The sequence below is a fragment of the Delphinapterus leucas genome, chromosome 9, assembly GCF_059928025.1.
Source record: "Delphinapterus leucas isolate spDelLeu-1000000601 "Yukka" chromosome 9, BTC_Dleu_Yukka2, whole genome shotgun sequence".
NCBI lineage: Eukaryota > Metazoa > Chordata > Mammalia > Artiodactyla > Monodontidae > Delphinapterus > Delphinapterus leucas.
In genome coordinates, this window is record NC_143137.1 from 7,289,757 (window position 1) to 7,310,857 (window position 21,101).

Sequence of the window (21,101 nt, forward strand, 5' to 3'; positions counted from 1 at the left end):
TAAGTGGACGGGCCCAACCTCCTCCTATATTTTAATACGGATTATTTTTCTTCCGTTACTACACTGCCAACAACTGAGCACACGTGTAGTGCCGCGGCCCGTCTACACAAGCACACGAGGTCTCTCAATGTTCGACTCCTGCCGGCCTGGAGGCAACGTGAAATGTGCTGATTTGCCCTGCTGCTGCCCCACTGTCTCCTCTCAGTCCAGAGGCCACACACGGGGTAACTTGCCTATGAAATAAACTTGCCGATTAAAAGAATTATCTGATCCTTTGTTCAGCTCTAAACCTGTTTAAAACCCATCCTTGAAGATTTCTTTGTGTTTCCAAAGTTCTACTGCTGCCCCGATGCAATATGCTAACGGTGCCTGCAGCACGGCTAGGCGCGAGTGTCCTCAGTCGCGAGCATCTCTTGAAGGCTGGAGAGAACGCCTCCTCGTGCTGGAATCTCACGTCATGGTGGGTGGGATGGACCCACACTGATCTGCTTCAGCCTGAAGCCCCTGTACCCTGAGAGGAGCCCTGATCCCGAGCTGCGTTCCCTGGTGTTCCCCGGCCTGGGTGCGGGGCAGGTACAAGAAGCAGTGTGTCTAAAAACAGCACATGTGTTCAGGGTTTCAGCCACACTTCACAGGGCAAGACTGCCAGTTCCTCTTTGGGTAAAGAGAGGGGGACAGCATGAGGGGGATTTCCCAGACACTGGTTACCCAGGAACAGCCATTATTCTCAAATCTGTTTTACCTGAAAAAAAGAATGCCTTCAGAAAATTCTTAAGTAGATTTTGAAGTTTCTAACACAAAAATATTATTTGAATCTCATTACAAGTGTGAAACCTGTAATAATTTCAGCCTAGGCCACACTGATTAGCAGTAAAACTTGTTTTCTAGCCAAACTGATGGGATAAATGGAATCATAGGACTAGATAACTTTTCAGCCCTTAAAAAAAAAATCATTTAACCAGTGCCTTCTATGGCATTTAATAGATGAATCTAAATGATTCTCATATACTATGATTCGATTCAGTTAGGTGAAAAACTTTAAAAACTGTTTTCAAAGTAATTAAACCCCACTTAAAATTAGGTACGATAACTGTTAATTTTTTACTAATTCAACCAATCTCATTTTTCTGCCGCCTTTTTTTTTTTCCCAGCATTAATGGGTTTTGGAAAACCATCATGGTTTGGGTTACAATACATCTTTTACGTTTACTACACATGTGATAAAAATGAATACCTACTTAAAATTATGTATGTTTTAGCAGCTGTATTTATTCTGTCTTACAATAAGTGGCTGCTGTGAGTCAGGCTAAGACTGGCTACATGTGCTCTCTCTGGAGCTTCTTCAAGTTTCCTGGGCTTTTTACATCATTGGTGAGTAAAGGTAGCAGGTCCGACCCAGCCCGGGGAAGGTCGTAAAGAAATCCACGCGCCAGTCAGACGGCACCACGAACTTATGAGTCAACCGAAACTTCAGAGATGAGCCAATAAAATGGAAATCCAGGGAAAACTCCTTTTGCAGAAAATAGGAAAAGTATTTGTTTTCTTAAAGAAACATTTCCTCACAAGAACAACAATTTAAAAAACCAGTTTCATGAGTTCAGTATAAAGACAGTTCCTATGGAAATAATAATTATAATGAATAATGTTATTTTTAAAATGTTTGACTTTTGAAAATTAAGGCAGATGCAATATAAATTTACCAAGTTATATATAATTATTCTTCATGGGGGAAAATCTTATGTTGATGTTTAAATACACGTGTATCAGTGGCTTACATCTAAGTAATAAAAATATTGTTTAGGGGACTTCCCTGGTGGTCCAGTGGTAAAGAATCCGCCTTACAATGCAGGGGATGCGGGTTCAATGCCTGGTCAGGGAGCTAAGATCCCACATGCTGCAGGGAACCTAAGCCCACACACCACAACTACTGAGCCCGCACGCCTCCACTAGAGAAGAGAAAACCCGCATGCCACAACTAGAGAGAAACCTGTGTGCTGCAAAGAAGACCCGATGCAGCCAAAAATAAATTAAATAAATAAATAGATAATAAATAAAAATATTGTTTAAAAGCTTAATTTCCAATAAAATATAACTGCTGGTAAATACAGTTTATTTTTGCTGTCTACTGCTGACGGACGAAGTCTGTACTAATAGAGGAATGATTTTACTTAGAAGCTGAACTTGTGCTTTAACTGCCATGAAAAGGTCAACTTCAGATTCAAGACTCACTGACCAAGTCAATCAGGCAGTTGACTGTATCCAAAAGAAAGAGAAAATGGTACTGGAGAATTACAACGTGATTATTTCTCCATCTAGAACCTTACTTCGTTTGGAAAAGATTGACATTAGAAGGAATATCCCATCATTCCTATGAAAACAAAAAAGCAAGTTATCCTACTGATTTTTAATCTAACTATATTCACCTAGAACATGAGTCCCTAAGGCCAATCTCATATCTAACATTTAACAGTTTACATGAAAAAGCGAAACCTGCTTCATTTATCTGCTATTCTAATCCATATCTGATGAAATAAGACTCGCCACCTTAACTCATTTGAAGGAAAGTCATTTAACTTGGCTCTGCTGCCCACACAGCCAAACCGGGTTTTGAATTAACATCTGTGAAAACACCTTACGTTATTGAAAAGATACCTTCATCAGGTCACCCCTTTTGAATCCCATGTACGTGCCTGTGTCAGGTCCTTTAAAGGTGTGTTTACATTCTTCCCTCTAATATTTCATAGATGTGATAACAAGTGAGGCAGCAACCCCCATAATTAAAAGTAGAAAAGAGATCCCCCAAAGATAACAGGAAAATAAAGACTTAAAAAAAGATATTAAAGATAGTATTGTTGAAATAATTAACACCAAACACAATAAAATCAGAGATAAAAAGTTTTCTGATTCAGACCTAAGAAACAACTGTGTGTTCTAGAAGCTTTTCTTCTCCAATAGTTGTCTCAAACACTATCAAAATTAAAGTTCACAATAGGGACAAAACTGAAGACAACTTACCTGTCTCTTAGAAACACATGATACTTGCTATGTAAAATTATCAAGTGAATTACAGATAACCCAGCAGAATATTCTTGTGCCTCCCGCAGTGGGGATGGGGGTGTGTATGAGAAATGCCATACATTTCAGGGCCTTTCCAGGGCAAATAGCCCTGTGAGCTTCAATGGGAGGGCAGTACACAGACCGAAGTTCCTGCAAGGGGCAGCCTGTGGCCTGTGAGTGCCAGAGACAAGTCTCTAGGAGGCTTTAGCCTGTTCTTTCTATGGAATAATCTTCTCTCTTCTAGTGCAAGGAATGTAATTTTGAGAAGACATAAAGGAAAAAAGAATATCAAGAAATTAAACCCTTAATGCCTAAGAAGTGCCAGAGAAGAGTTTATGGAGATGTTTACTGAATAAAGATGCTTGTGAACCTTCTATTTTAGAAAGCCAAAACAAGGTTCTCTATGAGAGTCTAGTGAAAATCTTACCCCTTGGATTTGTAAGTGGAGACACGAGACACACCTGCAGTCCGTGCGTGGGAATGGTTAGGCCCGACTGGTTTTCAGTTAAACAGTACTTACATTTAAAGCAGCTTCTCCACACTTTTCAATCGCTGCAAGACCCTGATTATGAATGTGTGTCTCCAGGAGTTTTTTCAATTCTCCCAGGCCATCCTGGATTCTAGATACAAGATTATACATGCGACCCAAATCTGAAAGAAGAAGGCGCCACACCTTTATGCACAGAAACAAACTCTGCATATCCATTCCACTAAGTAAGTGCTTATTATAGAGGTGAAAGGTACACTGAAATAAAACCACCGTGTTTTTACACCTTAATAATCAAATGCACTTAACTGTAACCAAATACTTTATATTTAGCATATGTATATTTAGCTGAAAGTAATAATGAAGTCATGCTATTATAAAAGCATATTCGGGCTTCCCTGGTGGCGCAGTGGTTGAGTCCGCCTGCCGATGCAGGGGACACGGGTTCATGACCCGGTCTGGGAAGATCCCACATGCCGCAGAGCGGCTGGGCCCGTGAGCCATGGCCGCTGAACCTGTGCGTCCGGAGCCTGTGCTCCGCAGCGGGAGAGGCCACGGCAGTGAGAGACCCGCGTACTGCAAAAAAAAAAAAAAAAAAAAAAAAAGCATATTCTCCCCCTTGCTAGGAGAAACTACTAATAGAGAAAGAAGATGATCAGGAACTACATCTGAGGCTTCCTAACATTTGAGATTGAGGTATGATTTATGCCTGACACGTAATAGGCACTCAAATATTATTTAAAAGAATGAATAAATTTAAGGAGTATTTATGAATATCCATCTCAACTATACAAACAAATAAGTCACAAAAGGGTCCCCATATTCTTCACTTAATATATGTATGGCACATGGTTGATATATGAACACCAAAGAAAAATCCTGAATCCAAACACCAATCTTTTACTGAGCTCCTAACATGTCCCAGTAAAACAAGGGAGGGGTAAAGGAAATACTTCTGCAAAATTATAGCCTTCTCATCTTAAAGAATTTTCAGAAGAAACATACGCAAGAAAAAAATAACCAGGGGCTTCCCTGGTGGCGCAGTGGTTGGAAGTCTGCCTGCTGATGCAGGGGACACGGGTTCGTGCCCCAGTCCGGGAGGATCCCACGTGCCGTGGAGCGGCTGGGCCCATGAGCCATGGCCGCTGAGCCTGCGCGTCCAGAGCCTGTACTCCGCAATGGGAGAGGCCACAACAGTGAGAGGCACGCGTACCGCAAAAAAAAAAAGCACCCCAAAACAAACAAACAAAAAAAACCAGTGGTAGCATCATTTAATGCTAAGGTGTATGGAACAGGTTAGCCTCCAAACCAAACTGAAAAGACGCTCTTCCCCCAAAGTCACACCCCAAGCACACTGCAGAGGTCTGAAATCAACACACGACAAGGTACACACACGCGCACACACAATCTCACACGTGAATCTCTTAAAGAATGACTGGTGTTGGTAATGCTAACTCTGAGTCTAGAACTTCACACAATTTCAAAATCACAGATCAAAATAAATACCCTTGTGTTTTGACTCTCAGTGGCTCACCTTCATTTTTGTCGGCATCCAATAAATTCTGAAACTCTGTGTGGAAAATCTCCAAGTGTTTCTCGATGAGCACCTGCTCACACTTCCTGGCTAGCTCGTCCTGGGTGCTCTCGTGAAGGTAGACCTGGACTCTCCGCTGCTCCTCCAGCAAACGAGCCTCCGCCTGTGGGAATTAATTCAAGTCAGAGGTTTGGGTTTGCTTTTTAAAAACTGCTAACAAAAATAGCAGCAAATTAGGGCTTCCCTGGTGGCGCAGTGGTTGAGAGTCCGCCTGCCGATGCAGGGGACACGGGATCGTGCCCCGGTCCGGGAAGATCTCCCACGTGCCGCAGAGCGGCTGGGCCCGTGAGCCATGGCCGCTGAGCCTGCGCGTCCGGAGCCTGTGCTCCGCAGCGGGAGAGGCCACAACAGTGAGAAGCCCGCGTAGCGGGGAAAAAAAAAAAAAAAAAGGCAGCAAATTAAACTCACAAACCTGCCCAAAGGAAAAAAGGGAGGGGAGGGGTTCTCTGCTTTTAGGATGAATGCCAACTATAACTAACCGGTCACTGATGCGTCCCATGTTCTCTGTAACCTATATTTTTGCTTCCACGTCCTCTTTAAATGACTTTAATGAGGTTATCATGATTAACAGTCCACGTGTATTTACATCAATTTTCTTCCCACAGATACGTGGTGTTTCACACCTTTTGGGGGTAATACCCCTGGCGACATTGAGAAACCTGTGGATTCTCCATTGCACACTGACATGGAGGGAAGAACCACGCCCTCTGACTGAGAGCTACTTGAGGTCAAGTCACATAAATACATTCCCTGAAATGACCACATGGAAAGAATTAGTAGCAATTAGACTTTAAAAAAATTTAAATATTATGGCCTTCTCTTGCCAATCAACCGAATACGCATCTCTGCAATCTATTGGATTATTTATGCATCTCAATTTCTTCCATCTCCCTTCAAGGAAGAGAGGAAAACAGGGATGCAATTTAAAAGAGTAGCAAAGTTAATAAAAGTCGGTATGTTTTACAACATATTATCAGAAATGTGTGGTGTAAAGTATCACCTAGGAACCACTAAATTATCAAAGCAAGAAAGAAATTTCAGGGCTTCCCTGGTGGCGCAGTGGTTGAGAATCTGCCTGCTAATGCAGGGGACATGGGTTCGAGCCCTGGTCTGGGAGGATCCCACATGCCGCGGAGCAACTAGGCCTGTGAGCCAGAACTACTGAGCCTGCGCGTCTGGAGCCTGTGCTCTGCAACAAGAGAGGCCGCGATAGTGAGAGGCCCGCGCACCGTGATGAAGAGTGGCCCCTGCTTGCCAGAACTAGAGAAAGCCCTCACACAGAAACGAAGACCCAAAACAGCAAAAATAAATTAATTAATAAACTCCTCCCCGCAACAGCTTCTTAAAAAAAAAAAAAAAAAAAAAGAAATTTCAATGATCTCGCATTATTCAGGTAACCTGAATAAAGAGTGAAAAACTATATTTTGTATTGTAAAAATGCCAATACTTCCCAAAATGCTTTTTTTTTTTTTTTTTTTTTTGCGGTACACGGGCCTCTCACTGTTGTGGCCTCTCCCATTGTGGAGCGCAGGCTCAGCGGCCATGGCTCACAGGCCCAGCCGCTCCGCGGCATGTGGGATCTTCCCGGACCAGGTCACAAACCCGTGTCCCCTGCATCGGCAGGCAGACTCTCAACCACTGCACCACCAGGGAAGCCCCCAAAATGATTTTTAAATTTGGCATAATTTTGGAGAAATCTAGAAAAATTCAAGTGGAAGAATAAACATCCAAGAGCCAAAAAAACAAAATGAAAAAATGACTGGGCAGGTCTTGCGCTGTCAAGAATTACTAATAGGACAATAGTTTCAACTGCATAAATTTAAACCTTATTGCACATTCCAAATAGAGTTAAATGTGAAAAACAAAATAAACTTGGAAAATATCTGTAGTATATATCAAAAGGTCAATATCCTTAATATATAATAATCTCTGAAAAATCAATAAGTATGTGCAAATAAAAACATGGGAAAGGAAAAGGAACAATTTGCAAAGTAAGAAATACTTGAAGATCCTGATAAGATATAATTTGTTATATTATTTGGTTAATGGAATACTGCTATCCAGCAAATAGAAAATACATTAATGTAATAAATTAGTGGAGGAAAATAGTTATTTAAAAACCCTATAGGGCTTCCCTGGTGGCACAGTGATTAAAGAATCTGCTGGCCAATGCAGGAGACACGGGTTCGAGCCCTGGTCCAGGAAGATCCCACATGCCGCGGAGCAACTAAGCCCGTGTGCCACAACTACTGAGCCTGCGAGCCACAACTACGAAGCCCGTGCTCCGCAACAAGAGAAGCCACCGCAATGAGAAGCCTGCACACCGCAACGAAGAGTAGCCCCGGCTCTCTGCAACTAGAGAAAGCCGGCACACAGCAACAAAGACCCAGTGCAGCCAAAAATAAATAAATAAAAACAAAACAAAACCCTATAGCATTACTCCAATTTGGTGTTTATGTGCATACTTAAGCAAGTGTCCCAAGTTTGTGCAGGTTTATGCTATTTGTATTTCCCTGCAAGTCTACAGTTGTGTGTTTTCTTTCCTGATTACAAAGCTATTTTAAAAAACAATAAAAGATCTTTCTGTGCTTTAACTCTGAAGTCCAAGCCTCTGCTGCTTCATATCTAGTATTTCACTAAGCCTGATACCTCAAGAACTAAAGCTGGTGAAATACAGGACATGCCAACCAAAAAGCACCACTTTTTCTCGAGGTTATACCTGTTTCCTGGAAGAACATAATACCCTGGCAGCAAAAAGTCATCTCTTAAAAACCTTTCTCTCCCCTAAAATGAAAGGTAAAGCTTTGGTATCACTGCTGATTCACTCTCTGGGGGACATTGGCTTTCCATCCCCTGTACTACAAAAAAAACAGTAGCACTCTACAGACTCTTCCTGCAGGGGCCAAGAGGGAAGAGCAAACTGGTCCCTAAGTGATCACAAAAGCCAGAGGGGCTCAGTAGTTGTTTACACAGCAGTCCCCCCTTATCTACGGGGGATATGTTCCAAGACCCCCCAGTGGATGTCTGAAACTGTGAACCCTATAGGTACTATGTTATGTTTTTTCCTATACCTACATACGTATAAGAAAGTTTAATTTACAAATTAGGTACAGTAAGAGATTAGCAACAACAACAATAAAGCAGAACAATTATAACAATATAATGTAATAAAAGTTATGTTTAATGCCTTTTCCATCTTAACTGGGCACGTGTCATGCACTGTGGCCATAACGTCAACTTGAGGTGTGACAGCAAAACTAGCACAAATTTTCCTTCTTCGCAATTTCATGGAGAGACAATTTATTCTCACCACAGATCTTAGCAACCTTTTCCTTATTAAGTTGAGAACTTCCTCCTTTTTACTTAAAGGAAGTACTTTATGGCTTCTCTTTGGCGTATCTGAATTGCTACTCTGGTGCTTTGGGGCCACTTTTAAGTACAATAAGGGCTACGTGATCTCAAGCACTGCGGACGACGGTCGATCTGATCACCTGGTCGATGAAGGGACTAACAGGGGAGACGCTATGGACAAAGGTATGATTCAAGGGCAAGATTCCATCATGCTACTCAGAACGACATGTTTCAATACATACAATTTAAAGCTTATGGACTGTTTACTTCTGGAACTTTCCATTTAATATTTTTCGGACTGAGGTTGACTGTGGGTAACTGAAACTGTGAATAAGGTGGGACTACTGTCCACAGGCCTACTTCCTTTTATTGCGATTCACAGATACTGCTTTTTTAAAAACAAAACAGAAACTGAAGGACTGTGGGTAGAGCAAGTGTATCAGCACCGTGTCTTCAATAGCCTTTGCTCACTTTGGGTTTCGGTGCCACATGCTGGTAACTCTCAAAATATTTAAACGTTTTCATTATTATTATTTGTTATGCTGATCTGTGATCAGTGATCTTTGATGCTGCTATTATAATTGTTTTGGCATCATTCAGCAATAAAGTTTTTTTAAATTAAGGTATGTAAATTGGTGTTTTTGACATAACGCTATTCTCCACATTTCATAGACTACAGTATGGCGTTATGCCCTGGGAAACCAAAAAATCCGAGTGACTTGCTTTCTCGCAGTGGTCTGAACCTGAGCCTGCAGTGTCTCTGAGGTTGGTGAAAAACCCAAGGTCCTGGGTGTTATGTCATTAGGTTTTAGGAAGGATAGTCAGGTACATTCTTTGCTGACTTGAAGGCAAATAAGCTCTTGACCAGCACTGTACTTGGAGATAATCACATCAGAACACCCAGATCAAATTCAGAATGACTCAATAAAGTTAAGCAACTAAAGACTGTTCCTATTAATTCTATTAGCATCAGTATGCAGGAAAAACAAAATGAAAAAAAAAAAGACCAAAAAAGTAATAAGCAAATTAATGAAATAAGGTATATTTATTTTTAAAGTTTTAAAAAGTGACATCAGAAACCTAGAAGAGTCACACGTTTTTTTCGTAGCTCAGATGAGACAGTAAGATATGCTAAAACACTAATATGGCTCAGGGGTGTTCATTCATCAACGTCATCAGTAGAAGGAAAGCCAAAGATTCTCAACTGTTTCCACTAAAAGATTCCTAACAACACAGAAATGGGAACATAGACCCCTCCAGGGAATTTGCACATCTAGCCCAAACTGTCTGTTAAAAGCAGAGTATTTCTTGAAAGTTCATGCTTTAACTCAATATTGTTCATGAGTTTTGTACTCTACTTCCTGATAGAATGTTTTAATATGAACGTAATTTCTTACGTTACTGAATAAAATGTTGCCACAATTTATCCCATGGTTTTGCATATTCTCAGCATATACTGAAGGTTCTGAACAATGTATGTGTGTAATACCAAACACATATCACGCTTGCTCTTTGCCAAGCATCAAATACTATATAATAATAATAATAATAAATTATCCCAAACTGAGGAACAGAAAGGTTAAGGTCAACTCCCTAGTAAATGGTGGAGTAGGGATTTTAAATTAGACCCATAGCTCAGTTTGAGATGCAAGGCTACAGCTATAGGTAAGGGTAGAATTGTTCACACGGTTAAATTCCAATTTTATGCTCACAGAGTCTCTGCATTATGGACTTTCAGAATGGATGGATGTCATGTTTGGTAAGATCCAAACAGAGTTGGGCCAAACCTTTAACGCCTCTAGGAAGAAATCCTCTCTAAGAGAGCAAGGATGCTGGAAGCATGCTCTCTGTTGAAGGCAGAGCTCACACTGGGTTGAAAATATCCAAGCCATTGGAAATGTTTGCTCCTCAAATTGCCTTTGGTTCCAGGTCCGATTTTTTTTTTTTTTTTTTTTTTACCATACGCGGGCCTCTCACTGTTGTGGCCTCTCCCGTTGCGGAGCACAGGCTCCGAATGCGCAGGCTCAGCGGCCATGGTTCACGGGCCTAGCCGCTCCGCAGCATGTGGGATCTTCCCAGACCGGGGCACGAACCCGTGTCCCCTGCATCGGCAGGCGGACTCTCAACCACTGCGCCACCAGGGAAGCCCCCAGGTCCGATTTTAAAAGCAGATTTCCCTGTTTTGGGAGTGCTGACGTAGCTCTGGCCTACGAAGCGGATTTCCTTGTACCAAAGCACTACTACCTTCCTGGCTGTGGAGAGCAGGTAGCTGCAATTCACTAAGTAGTCTGCAAATTGAAAAGGCCTGAACCACGCTTGTGGATGTGTACCCCAATAAGAGGCCCCACTTTTAAAAACATAACACAGTTTTAAAAGGATCACCATATATAGCAGAGTTCAATAAAATATGTCTTTATGCAAACCACACTCTGCCAAAATGAAAAAATGAGGTAACAGGCAATGCTTAGATTTAAAACAGATTTGTCAGGCAGCTGTCAGAAACTCTCTATAAGCTGGTTAGGTTCCAGACTGGCACACAAAAGCTAATTTAATCCGTAAGTATACACAAGGAACTATCACTACTCCAAGTATAATACTTCTTCTTCTTTTTTTGTTTTGTGGTACGCGGGCCTCTCACTGTTGTGGCCTCTCCCGCTGTGGAGCACAGGCTCCGGACGCGCAGGCTCAGCGGCCATGGCTCACGGACCCAGCCACTCCGCGGCATGTGGGATCTTCCCGGACTGGGGCACGAACCCGTGTCCCCTGCATCGGCAGGCAGATTCTCAACCACTGCGCCACCAGAGAAGCCCCCCAAGTATAATACTTCTGAAGCGTTCCACTTTTGTTAGGTTTTGAGGTATCAGAAATTTGTTTGTCAAGGACTTTCAGCTTCAAACTTGTAAGGGCCACTTATAATCACTATCTCTTATGGGAAAATGCACTTGGAATGTCACAAACAAATTGGGGAGGACCTTCTCTACATGGTTAGAAGGGAGAGCTGTTTGTTGCTCTTTCTGACTTACTAACTTTCGATCTCAGCACATGGAGAAAGTGATTCTGCAGTGCATTTGCTCTCCAAGCGAACAGAGAATAAAGGGGAAAAAGCAGGTGTCAGACACAATCAGCCCCAGACTCCCTGGAAGTCTCCTTGCCCGTCTCAGTCAGCAGCCGTAGCCTGTGGGCAAAATCCTGCCTGTAAGTAAACTTTCACTGGAACACCGCTGCACTGACTGTTTAGATGTTGCCATGGCTGCTTCTGCGCTACAACGGCAGAGCTGAACAGTTGCAAGAGAGACCACATGTGCACAAGGTCTAAAATATTTACCATCTGGCCCTTCATAGAAAGTTTGCTACCTCCTGACTTAGGTCACTCCTCAGAGCGTAAGTCTGGGATACCTGTATTCCCAAGAAGGAGAACGAAGAATAATTCCACTAGAACTTCACTGTAACATCACTTAATGTAGAAAAAGATTTACGATACAGACACCGATCTTGGATTTTTTCTTGTCTAAGACTTTGGTCCTGTTCTCTCAGAAGGACTTCTCCTCTAATGCAAACTTGAAGACTGTGTTATATAGATTTTTAGGGGATATTTCAGAAGCAAAAAAGCAAAAGCTTAAAGTTTGCAAATATTTGTTTCTTAAAAACTAGTTTCTCATTGACGTAAGACCGTGGCTCCCGTTAGATACACACATACATTCTATTGTAGTACAGTTCAAAACACGAAAGTCATACAGCTATTACGGTTATATCCTCCGATCAGTAAGGAGAACATTGAGCCATGATTATCAAATTAATTTATAAAAGCTCCTTGGTGAACTGGGAGAAACCATCTGCACCTGCTACAGACACTACAGGATAACAGTGCCTAAGAAATGACTTTGAAGAAAGTTGCATATATTAAAAAGAATAATTCATCTGAGCAGCAATAACTTTTAACTTAAGCCTACTTTAAGTACTATGTTTAAGCTTACCTTTTTCATGTATTCAGTAACCGGGTTCTGCTGCAAGAATTCGGTGCTCTCTCTGGTATAAAATCTCTCTGTGTCAGCCAAAAACTGAGATTCAAAGGATTCTTTGTACACCGTTAGCGTTGGGCCCTTCGCAAAGGCATCATCTTCATTCAGTCCCAGTTCCACTGGAAGTAAATAGGAACTACATTTCAACTGCCCTATTTTTGGTTATATTTTAAGGAATATACTTAGGTGTGGCATTCAGTTTAAGTTATGTTATAAATAACAGGGCATAAGGCAAATCTGTTATTCACTGGTAGTAAAGTATACTTTCAATAAAAGAAAAAAGAAAAAAGCCCAAGACACACAAAAGCAAGTAATTCTGATGGATGGCCAGGCACGTTCCAAGTTATCATGAAGTTCATTCAGAGAACGTTTATATTTCTAAAAGCTTACAAGAAGGAAGAATGCCTAATTCTAAACTTTCAAAGAAATACAATGCTACCTAAGCTTTTGAAATACTGTATTACTTTTTAGATTTCTCAATCTGTTATCATTCGGCTCCATTAATGACACTCTAGCATATAAATCCAGTAATTCAGTATGAGACCAGAAAAGAAAAGAATTCAAATGTCAAATGTCTAGTCCATCAAAATTTCCTTAGGGCACAAAGATCAAACAATTTTTATAATGGGTAAAATCAAACCGAATCACACTGACATAAAGAGAATTATGAGTACCTTTGTAAATGCTAACAATATTCTTGATAATACTAAACTATCTGAAAATAAATCTATTGGAGCATTGTTATGTAACTGTCACTTGATATACAACTTTGAATAAATTAAAGGGAAATTGTTTACCATAAGACTGTACAACTCCGCTTATCAGTCTTGTATTGATGGTTTCACCATTTCTTTCCTTTTCAATCAGTTTTAAAACAGCATTTGTTACCTTTAGAAAGGATATAGGAAGAAAACATGTAGATCACAAACTACAGTATGTACTAGGCTGGCCAAAAAGTTCGTTCGGGTTTTTAGCCAACCCAACATTATGTTACTACATAGCTCTTAAACATTAGAATCCATTAAATGCAAGATGAGAGGCACTCTTAGGACATCCCAAAGGAGTGAGGAAGACAATGGCTAAGAAATGAAATCTGGAAGGGGTTTCAAAAGGAAAACATGCACACACTCACACAAGTAGGTACCTGTTTATTCAATGGCCTGAAAAGACAATCTCTCCAAGTTACCAATGCAAGCTGGATGAAAAGAAAAAGGAACAGTATTAAATGGCTATACTTTTACTATGCTTTTTCCAAAGCTGAAGTCATAGGAAATAGCCTGAATCCTAGATTACATGTATCAATATTTCTAGATTATAAACTTGGTAAAAATCATCATGATGAAATCAGAGAGCCATTCTCTTAACAACTTCAAAAGGTATCAGAGTACAGACGTTTATTAGCTCACATTTTAATAGTTGAGAGAAAAAGAAAATCTGGATTTTAGGAGAACATACATATTAGCCCAAAGGGCAACGGTGGATTTAATGTATAAAATTGTTCTCTGACTCAAATGTATGTTTTGACCTAACACATTTAAGAAAGATAATTCCATTTATCATAGTTTCCTAATACTCAGTAAAATAAATAATAGATCTTAAATATCGAATAAGTTCTGTATCTTTATCATGGTGTTTTATGTTACATGGATGCATACAACTGTAAATGCATCAAACTGTACATCTTGGATGCAGTTTATTATACATAAATTATTCAAATTTCCCATTTTACTAGTATGTGTGCGTATGATGCATTTTTAAAAGTTTTGGAACTTCTCAACAGAGGTTATGTCAGAAAGTTACTGTAAAATGTTCCCCCAAAGGGAAATGTTACAATTCATATATGGTTTTTAAACTGTTGAGAAAGGTATTATTCAGTTAAGTTCAAACTCAAATTTATAACAATTTAACACTCAAATACAAACTGCTGAGAAATTAATTTAAAGGTAAATGCTATCAGTCTTATTTTCCCCCAAATTTAACCATAGATAAAACTGGGTTTATGTAAGATAATACAGTTCTGAAAAGGTTATGTGTAAATTTAATTTACAAAATGAAAAAATTTCTACCAAAAAAAGGGCAACCTGAAAGCACTATTTAAGAGAAAAATATTTTTAGTAAAGCATGAACAATATATACTCAAGTACTATTAGAATAAAAAGGTTATTTCAGAATTAGGAATTATGCTACCAAAAAAGACTCCGGGAAGAAAGTCTTATTTTTCAGGAAAAATACACCCTGTGGGGCGCGGTCTGAAGGTAACTCTCCCTGTGCAAACTGGCCACTGCTCCTCTTCCCACACTCCTCAGGCCTGTCAGTGCAGGGGGAGGCAAGGCAAACGCAACGAGTGGCCATCAACTTCCAGTAAAGATACTGCACCTTTCAAAATAACTTTTCCCGAACATTTTTCTAAGTTAAGGCAGCACTAGGCAGACCTCATTTGACTTGGGATAATGCGTCACTTTGAAGGAAGAAAGGCAAGATAAGAAAGCAGGACTGAAGGTAAACCAGAGAAAGTTCAGGACAGATTCAGGGAAGAAGTCCTGCTGAATCCCTTTAACATGTTAATAATGGAATTAGTTTACGCGCTCTGGTTGACTGGAAAGGAAACCCACAACTTTCTATAATTGAAGAGAAAGACAAAATTATCAGGGAAAAAAGTAGATCTTTATAGTTCGTGACAAAGCATCCCCGTCTTCTGGAGAGTCTGGAAAATGCAATGAGGCATCACTGCACAAGAACTGTTCCATGTGTCAACTGATATTCGAGCTTTAGATGAATTCAACAGGCTCCCTGCGAGAGCAGGCAAAGGAAATACTGTTTCTAGAGAGACGTGTTAACTGGCCTTTGCTGTGAGTTATGGCTGCGTATTGCATTTCCAAACTGACTACAGCATTTAGGGATGTAGAAACTACGAATTTTGAAAGTAAAAAAAAAAAAGAGAAGAAAGAAAAGGAAAAAAAAGCAGTCAAATCTTGAAAACAGTACACAAAAAAGTTTAAAGACTATAATAATTTTTGGGAGCATGTGATGTTATTATAGCGCATATATATGGTGTTTTAGGTCAAGCAGCCAAGAGGAAATCAACGAAAATCATGCTGATTCCTACACTGACAACCTTCAGTCTCAAGAAAGCATTTGTAAGTGGAAAAGAAAAGGTGGACTACAAAAAACTCAAATCAAAACACTAAACCTAGAAAGTTCTGTTAAAATTATATAACAAAGTACCATTATGAAGCAATAACCGTTTGGTACAGAAACTGAGCTACACAAATAATAAAATAATAAAAATTTGTCATGCATCTATGGCACATTTCTTTTAATTAAATTTGCCAAAAGCAAAGCAACAAAGCATTGCTATTATAGCAACATTCTTGGATATGGAGATAATCTCATTATGCAGAACTTGACATTTTAAAACCACTCGTTCAAAAAAGGTACTGTCTGTATATCTGAGAGCCTACTATGAACAGATAGACTGTTCTGTTGTTCTGAGTCCTCCCTTGACTGGTTCTCAAACTCGACAGTGCATCAGAATCACCTGGAGGGCTTGCTAAAAACACACTGCTGGGCCCCAGCTCCAGAGTCTCTAGTTAAGTCAGTCTAGGCTGAGGCCCAATTACTTGCATTTCTAACAAGTTCCCAGGTAATATTGATGTTGCAAGTTTGGAGACCACACTTTGAAAACCAGTGAGCCTGGAAAAAGCTCCCTTGACTGAAGAAACATACTAACGAAAGTGATTTAACAATTCAAATTTTGCCTCTTCAAAATTTATTTCCATGCAGTCTTAAAAAAAAAACCCCTCAATTTTGAATTCTGTTAAGTGTCATGACTCCTATTACTTTGTATATTGAGTGGGTAGAATGGAATTTCACATCACAGTCCCCTCCGTGAAGCAGTTTCCCAGACCCCAGAAGACCGTGGATGGCTGATCACTGAGGCTCGAGTCCCAAGTAAGGGACCCGCTTTGCCTGCTGCGGCCGGGATGCAGGACTTGCTGTGCTAAAACGGGGACAGCTCCAGGCTCAGCCTGATGGTCGGTCAGATAATTGAAGAAGAAACTTTTAATAAGTAAATGCAGAAGCGTGCAGGCTGTATTTTAGAACTCCAATTACTCATCCTTCTCTTTTCTCGCCACAAAATATCTAAGGGCCATTTATTGATAAATTAAAACAAAGGAAGTTATAGCTCACCAGTCTGAAAACTGCTTACTATTTGCCTAGATCTCCTACTGGGAAGGAAGATGTGTCCCTAAGAAAACACACATTTGAAAGGTGTGTAAAAAAAATCTTACGGAGTAGATTTCATAGATTCCTTTCCGTCCTTCGTCACACTCGCGGCGAACCCAGTGTCTATTGAGGTAGGCACAAATCCCATTCAGCACCTTGCTTGAAAACCGGTAGTCTTCCCACTGTTGAGTGTAGAACTTCAGTACACTCTCATCCATCAAATCTTCTCCGTCCTAAAGACAAGTTCACTAAAGCTTTAAGATGACTAATTTGTCACATGATAAATTAGAGATAAAAGTTAACTGAAACAAATCTATTGCATTAAGATACACTGATGTGTATGGTTTCAGATGGGTTCTTTGAATTATTCTGTATACAAAACATGCTCATTTACCACAAATTCTCACAAGAAAGTAGCTCATGAGGATTAAAGAGAATTTTAATGGAAATTCTTTGATCTCAGACTAGAACATTTTTCATGGTATTAATATGCATATACATTCATAAAAAGACTGAACTTTTTAGACTATGAGGGTAATTCCTGTATATTCACAAATAAGGAATTCACCTCAACTTACCCCTATTTCTGATATTTTCTGTTAAAAAATTAATTAAACTGTCCAATTAACAATTTGGACCACGGGGCTGATACTATTCCATTTTTTAATGCATCTTCTTCATTCATTAAATTTACTTAAAAATTATAAAAATCTATAGCTCTCTGTGGTGATCTGCTGCATTTTTGTAAAAATAAAGTATACAGTATAATGGTGCAATATTTCTTCTTTAACAAGGCCTCACGAGGAAAATGTTCATTTACCAAATTATTTTTACTGAAATGTCTACAACTTAAACCACAAATTTTTATTTGAAGGACAGTAACTTGAAATTTTTTCTTAGGTATTAATGACATCTACAAAGTTAGGTCCTACCCTTTAAAAATGGGGCATTAAATTGCAGTATAATTAAAACGTGCCGTAGCAGAAGAGCACTCCAGGGGGAGCTGGGAGAGGGCAGCCCCTCCATGAACTAAGGGCCTGGGGCCGTCCCTGAACTTCTCAGCGTGGGGCCCTTCAACTGGCAGAATAAAAAGCTCCACAGCACGGAAGCTCCATAAATACACGCTGCACGAGTGATCTGACAAGCTACGTGAAAACCTGACCGTATCTTGATACAACCAAATCTGTGTTCATTTAAATAACAAGAAATGAACCCGAACATGTAAAGCTAAGCTATTCTGGATTATAGTAGATGACCTTTTTTAGAATGCAAAAAATAATATCGCTGATGGCATGGCTGTCAATACCTTTCAAAACACAATACACTGTTCCTCACTTCAATACTAAAAAAGAATAATTAATGCCAGTGTTCACTTTACAAAGTGTTGTGAATAAAAGCAAGGAGGACACAGTGGCTTCATCAAGATTTCTTAGGAACGTGGAAAATGATACCATCTTAGTCACGATTTGTGGTCAGTCGATTATGGTCTGTTAAAATGATGTTAAGTTTCCAATTACCTTGTAAACTATATTAAGAAAAACAAATGTGGAGCATGCTGAAGTTTTCTGCCTGTTATCTGTGTAAATAAAAAATCTTTCAAGTATATACACAGAGTGTGCAGACTTCCCAGGGTACACACTCTACATAATGTGCGTAGCACCATTTGAAGAAGCCACTTGCCCATCCTGTGGCTGGATGGAAGGCATCACACTGCCTTTGCTACAGAGGATGGAGACTGAGGAAGAAAAAGGCGGAAGATGAAGGGGAAAAACCACATCACTGTCCAAGCAAAAGGCTCAGAGCAGGAGGAATGAATGTTCGTGGCGAAACCCACCCAGCCAAGGGCACAATTTCCTTATAGTTCTGAAATGTACCACAAGGCCATGTAGAAAAGGCAAGAACACATTGGAAAATGTGATTACCAAAGGCTGGATAACCTTACAGTCTTTTATACATTTTGATACAGAACAGCACATTGGGTTCAAAATACAATACAGGTAATCTGACTTCATAACCATATGCTTTAAAAAGGTTCATCAATCTCTAACCACCAAATACCAAATGGTTAGTAATTTAAGGAAAGTACTACTATGGTGAAAGGCTATCAAAAACTTCTAATTTAACAAATCAAAGAACAGAGTATGGGCTTATGAAGATTTCATCTTCACAATAGGTAAATGACTAAGCAAGAGCAAAACATCTTCAGGCACGTGTCAACGCCAAAAACAATGAAACAATGACAGTGAAAGATTTAACTTAACAATAGAATCATTATTTCACTACTTTTTTTTTACATTCTTTTATAAATGCTCAGTATACATATAAAACATCTTACCTTCAGAAGATTTGTCAAGTAATTCTTCAAAAATTCTTTAAGCCGTTTGTACAACTCCAAGCCAACAAACTGAGCTCCCCCCGGCGTCTGCCCCTTTTTTGATTTAGAAGGAGGGACACCAGCCCCTCGAGCTTGGTTTGACTGGTGAACACTCGTGCAGTAGTTATAAACGTGACTTGGAGAAAAGTCAAGGAAATCAACAGGCATCATCAATGTCAACAGTGATTAATACGAACATATTTTCTTATAAGATACTTCAGTATCAATGTTTCCCATGTATCAACCAAAACCTGTTAGAGTGGAAAAAAGATCCCATTCACACACCAATAAAGCTAAGAGTCAGCCAGCCGAGGAGGATGGAACACCCTGGAGGAAGGTCACCAAGAAAACTCTGGACCATCAAGATCGTCTAATGCCATTACCTTGTGGAAAACTGTCCTGAGAGTATATTAGAAGGTAAGAAAAGAACTGGCAAATGTACAAAGAAAAGGGTGCAAATGAAAAGAAAAAAAGCAATTATCTACTTCAGGGAAAACAACAAGCTATAACCATAGTCTATTATAATGCTTAGCTATGAATACTTCCAGAAGCATCCGTAATAAATATAAAAATAACCAAAACTTTAAAATTATCTGTAAGTGGATTTAACCAAAGCTACCCTCTGAGAATGAAAAATGAAAAATGAAAAGCAGAAGACATGGCAGTGAAAGAGACAGAGTCCTCTATTACAACTGAAAGTCATGGATGCCTAAAGCTGGCCAATCAGAAAAGAGCAGGACCCAGGCACTACGGAGAGAGATGGAGATGTGGTCTCTCTCTCTTTTTAATAACCTTTAATACTATTTCAGTTTATCTGCATGTACTTTACTTGGATAAAATTAATAGAAAGACACCAATACTGATTCAGACAGAAAGAAAAATCATGCAACAGAATATTCTGGTGTATTTAAGAACTTGCTATATAAAAACCATTTCAAGTCAGCGGATAAAGATTATTGAATAAATGGCATTATAGGTGATTTCAAAAAAATTTCATATTCCAAAATATATTACAAACAGATTAAGAATTAAAATATACAAACTGAAACCATAAAACAAAGAATATACACACAAATACTTTCTTGATCTGAGGTTGGAGAAGGCCTTTCTAAGCAAAGTCATATAATCACTTCATCTGAAATTCTGTAACTATTTTAGTAAGAGATATCTTAAAGTGACTACCTTTAATAAATAAAGGTAATTTAAAACAATGTGAAAAAAATTAATCTCTAAAGAAACAGGGATTCCAACAGAAAATCCAAAAGCTAAAAGAAATACGTATTCGTAGCCAAAAACCTAAAAAACCCCTCAATCTCAGTGGTAATCAAAGAACTATGCCATAAAACACTGACTCATTTTATTAAGTATTTCAAATATAGACAGAATCACAGATTATAATACACAACGAACTCTTGCAAACTCATGACCTAGTCTGGACAAATCTTATTACATTCCCATGCTTGTCTCATTCCATCCGATCTCTTCCCTAGTCGCACTCTTCCTCCCCCTTTCCCTAGGGGCAAATGTCCCCGTGATTTGGTGTCTAACATTCCTATGAATGTTTTATATTTTACTGTGTAACAATATATGAAATTATTCTGCATGTTTTCAAATTTTAGATTACACAAACTGTAACACGTTGTACATCTGCTTCTGCCAATTTGTTTCTGACAACATTTGAGATAGTTACAGCTGTATGTAATGTACTGTATAGTACAGATTTATAATTTATCCATTCTCTCGTTGCTAGACCCTGCTAACGATCTTTTGGCAGGTTCCAAATTTTGGCATGATTTTACTGTATTTTCTTTTAAATCTGACATTTCTAATCCACCTTGATTAAAACTGTATGTAACATGAAGAAAAGTGATTTTACATTTCTCTGCATAGAAAACCAACGGTTCACAAACCACATATTAAATGGTCTATCCTTTCCCGACTATATGTATTGCTACTTCTAGATAACTGTCCATTTCAATAAACTTTTCAAGT

At 39.4% G+C, this 21,101-nt stretch overlaps 1 protein-coding gene across 6 annotated transcripts in view; it reads right to left on the bottom strand.

The window, feature by feature from the left end:
* CUL1 (cullin 1) overlaps positions 1–21,101 on the bottom strand; it is a 106,722-nt gene that overhangs the window by 24,548 nt on the left and 61,073 nt on the right. For all 6 annotated transcript variants that reach the window (XM_022578678.3, XM_022578671.3, XM_089917246.1 and 3 more), the window contains 7 exons: positions 19,071–19,245; positions 16,801–16,968; positions 13,653–13,703; positions 13,306–13,396; positions 12,464–12,627; positions 5,079–5,241; positions 3,578–3,708 (listed from right to left, as the gene is read on the bottom strand). In XM_022578678.3, the coding sequence (XP_022434386.1) occupies positions 3,578–3,708; positions 5,079–5,241; positions 12,464–12,627; positions 13,306–13,396; positions 13,653–13,703; positions 16,801–16,968; positions 19,071–19,245 (943 nt within the window). The remainder of the gene's footprint in view (positions 1–3,577; positions 3,709–5,078; positions 5,242–12,463; positions 12,628–13,305; positions 13,397–13,652; positions 13,704–16,800; positions 16,969–19,070; positions 19,246–21,101) is intronic.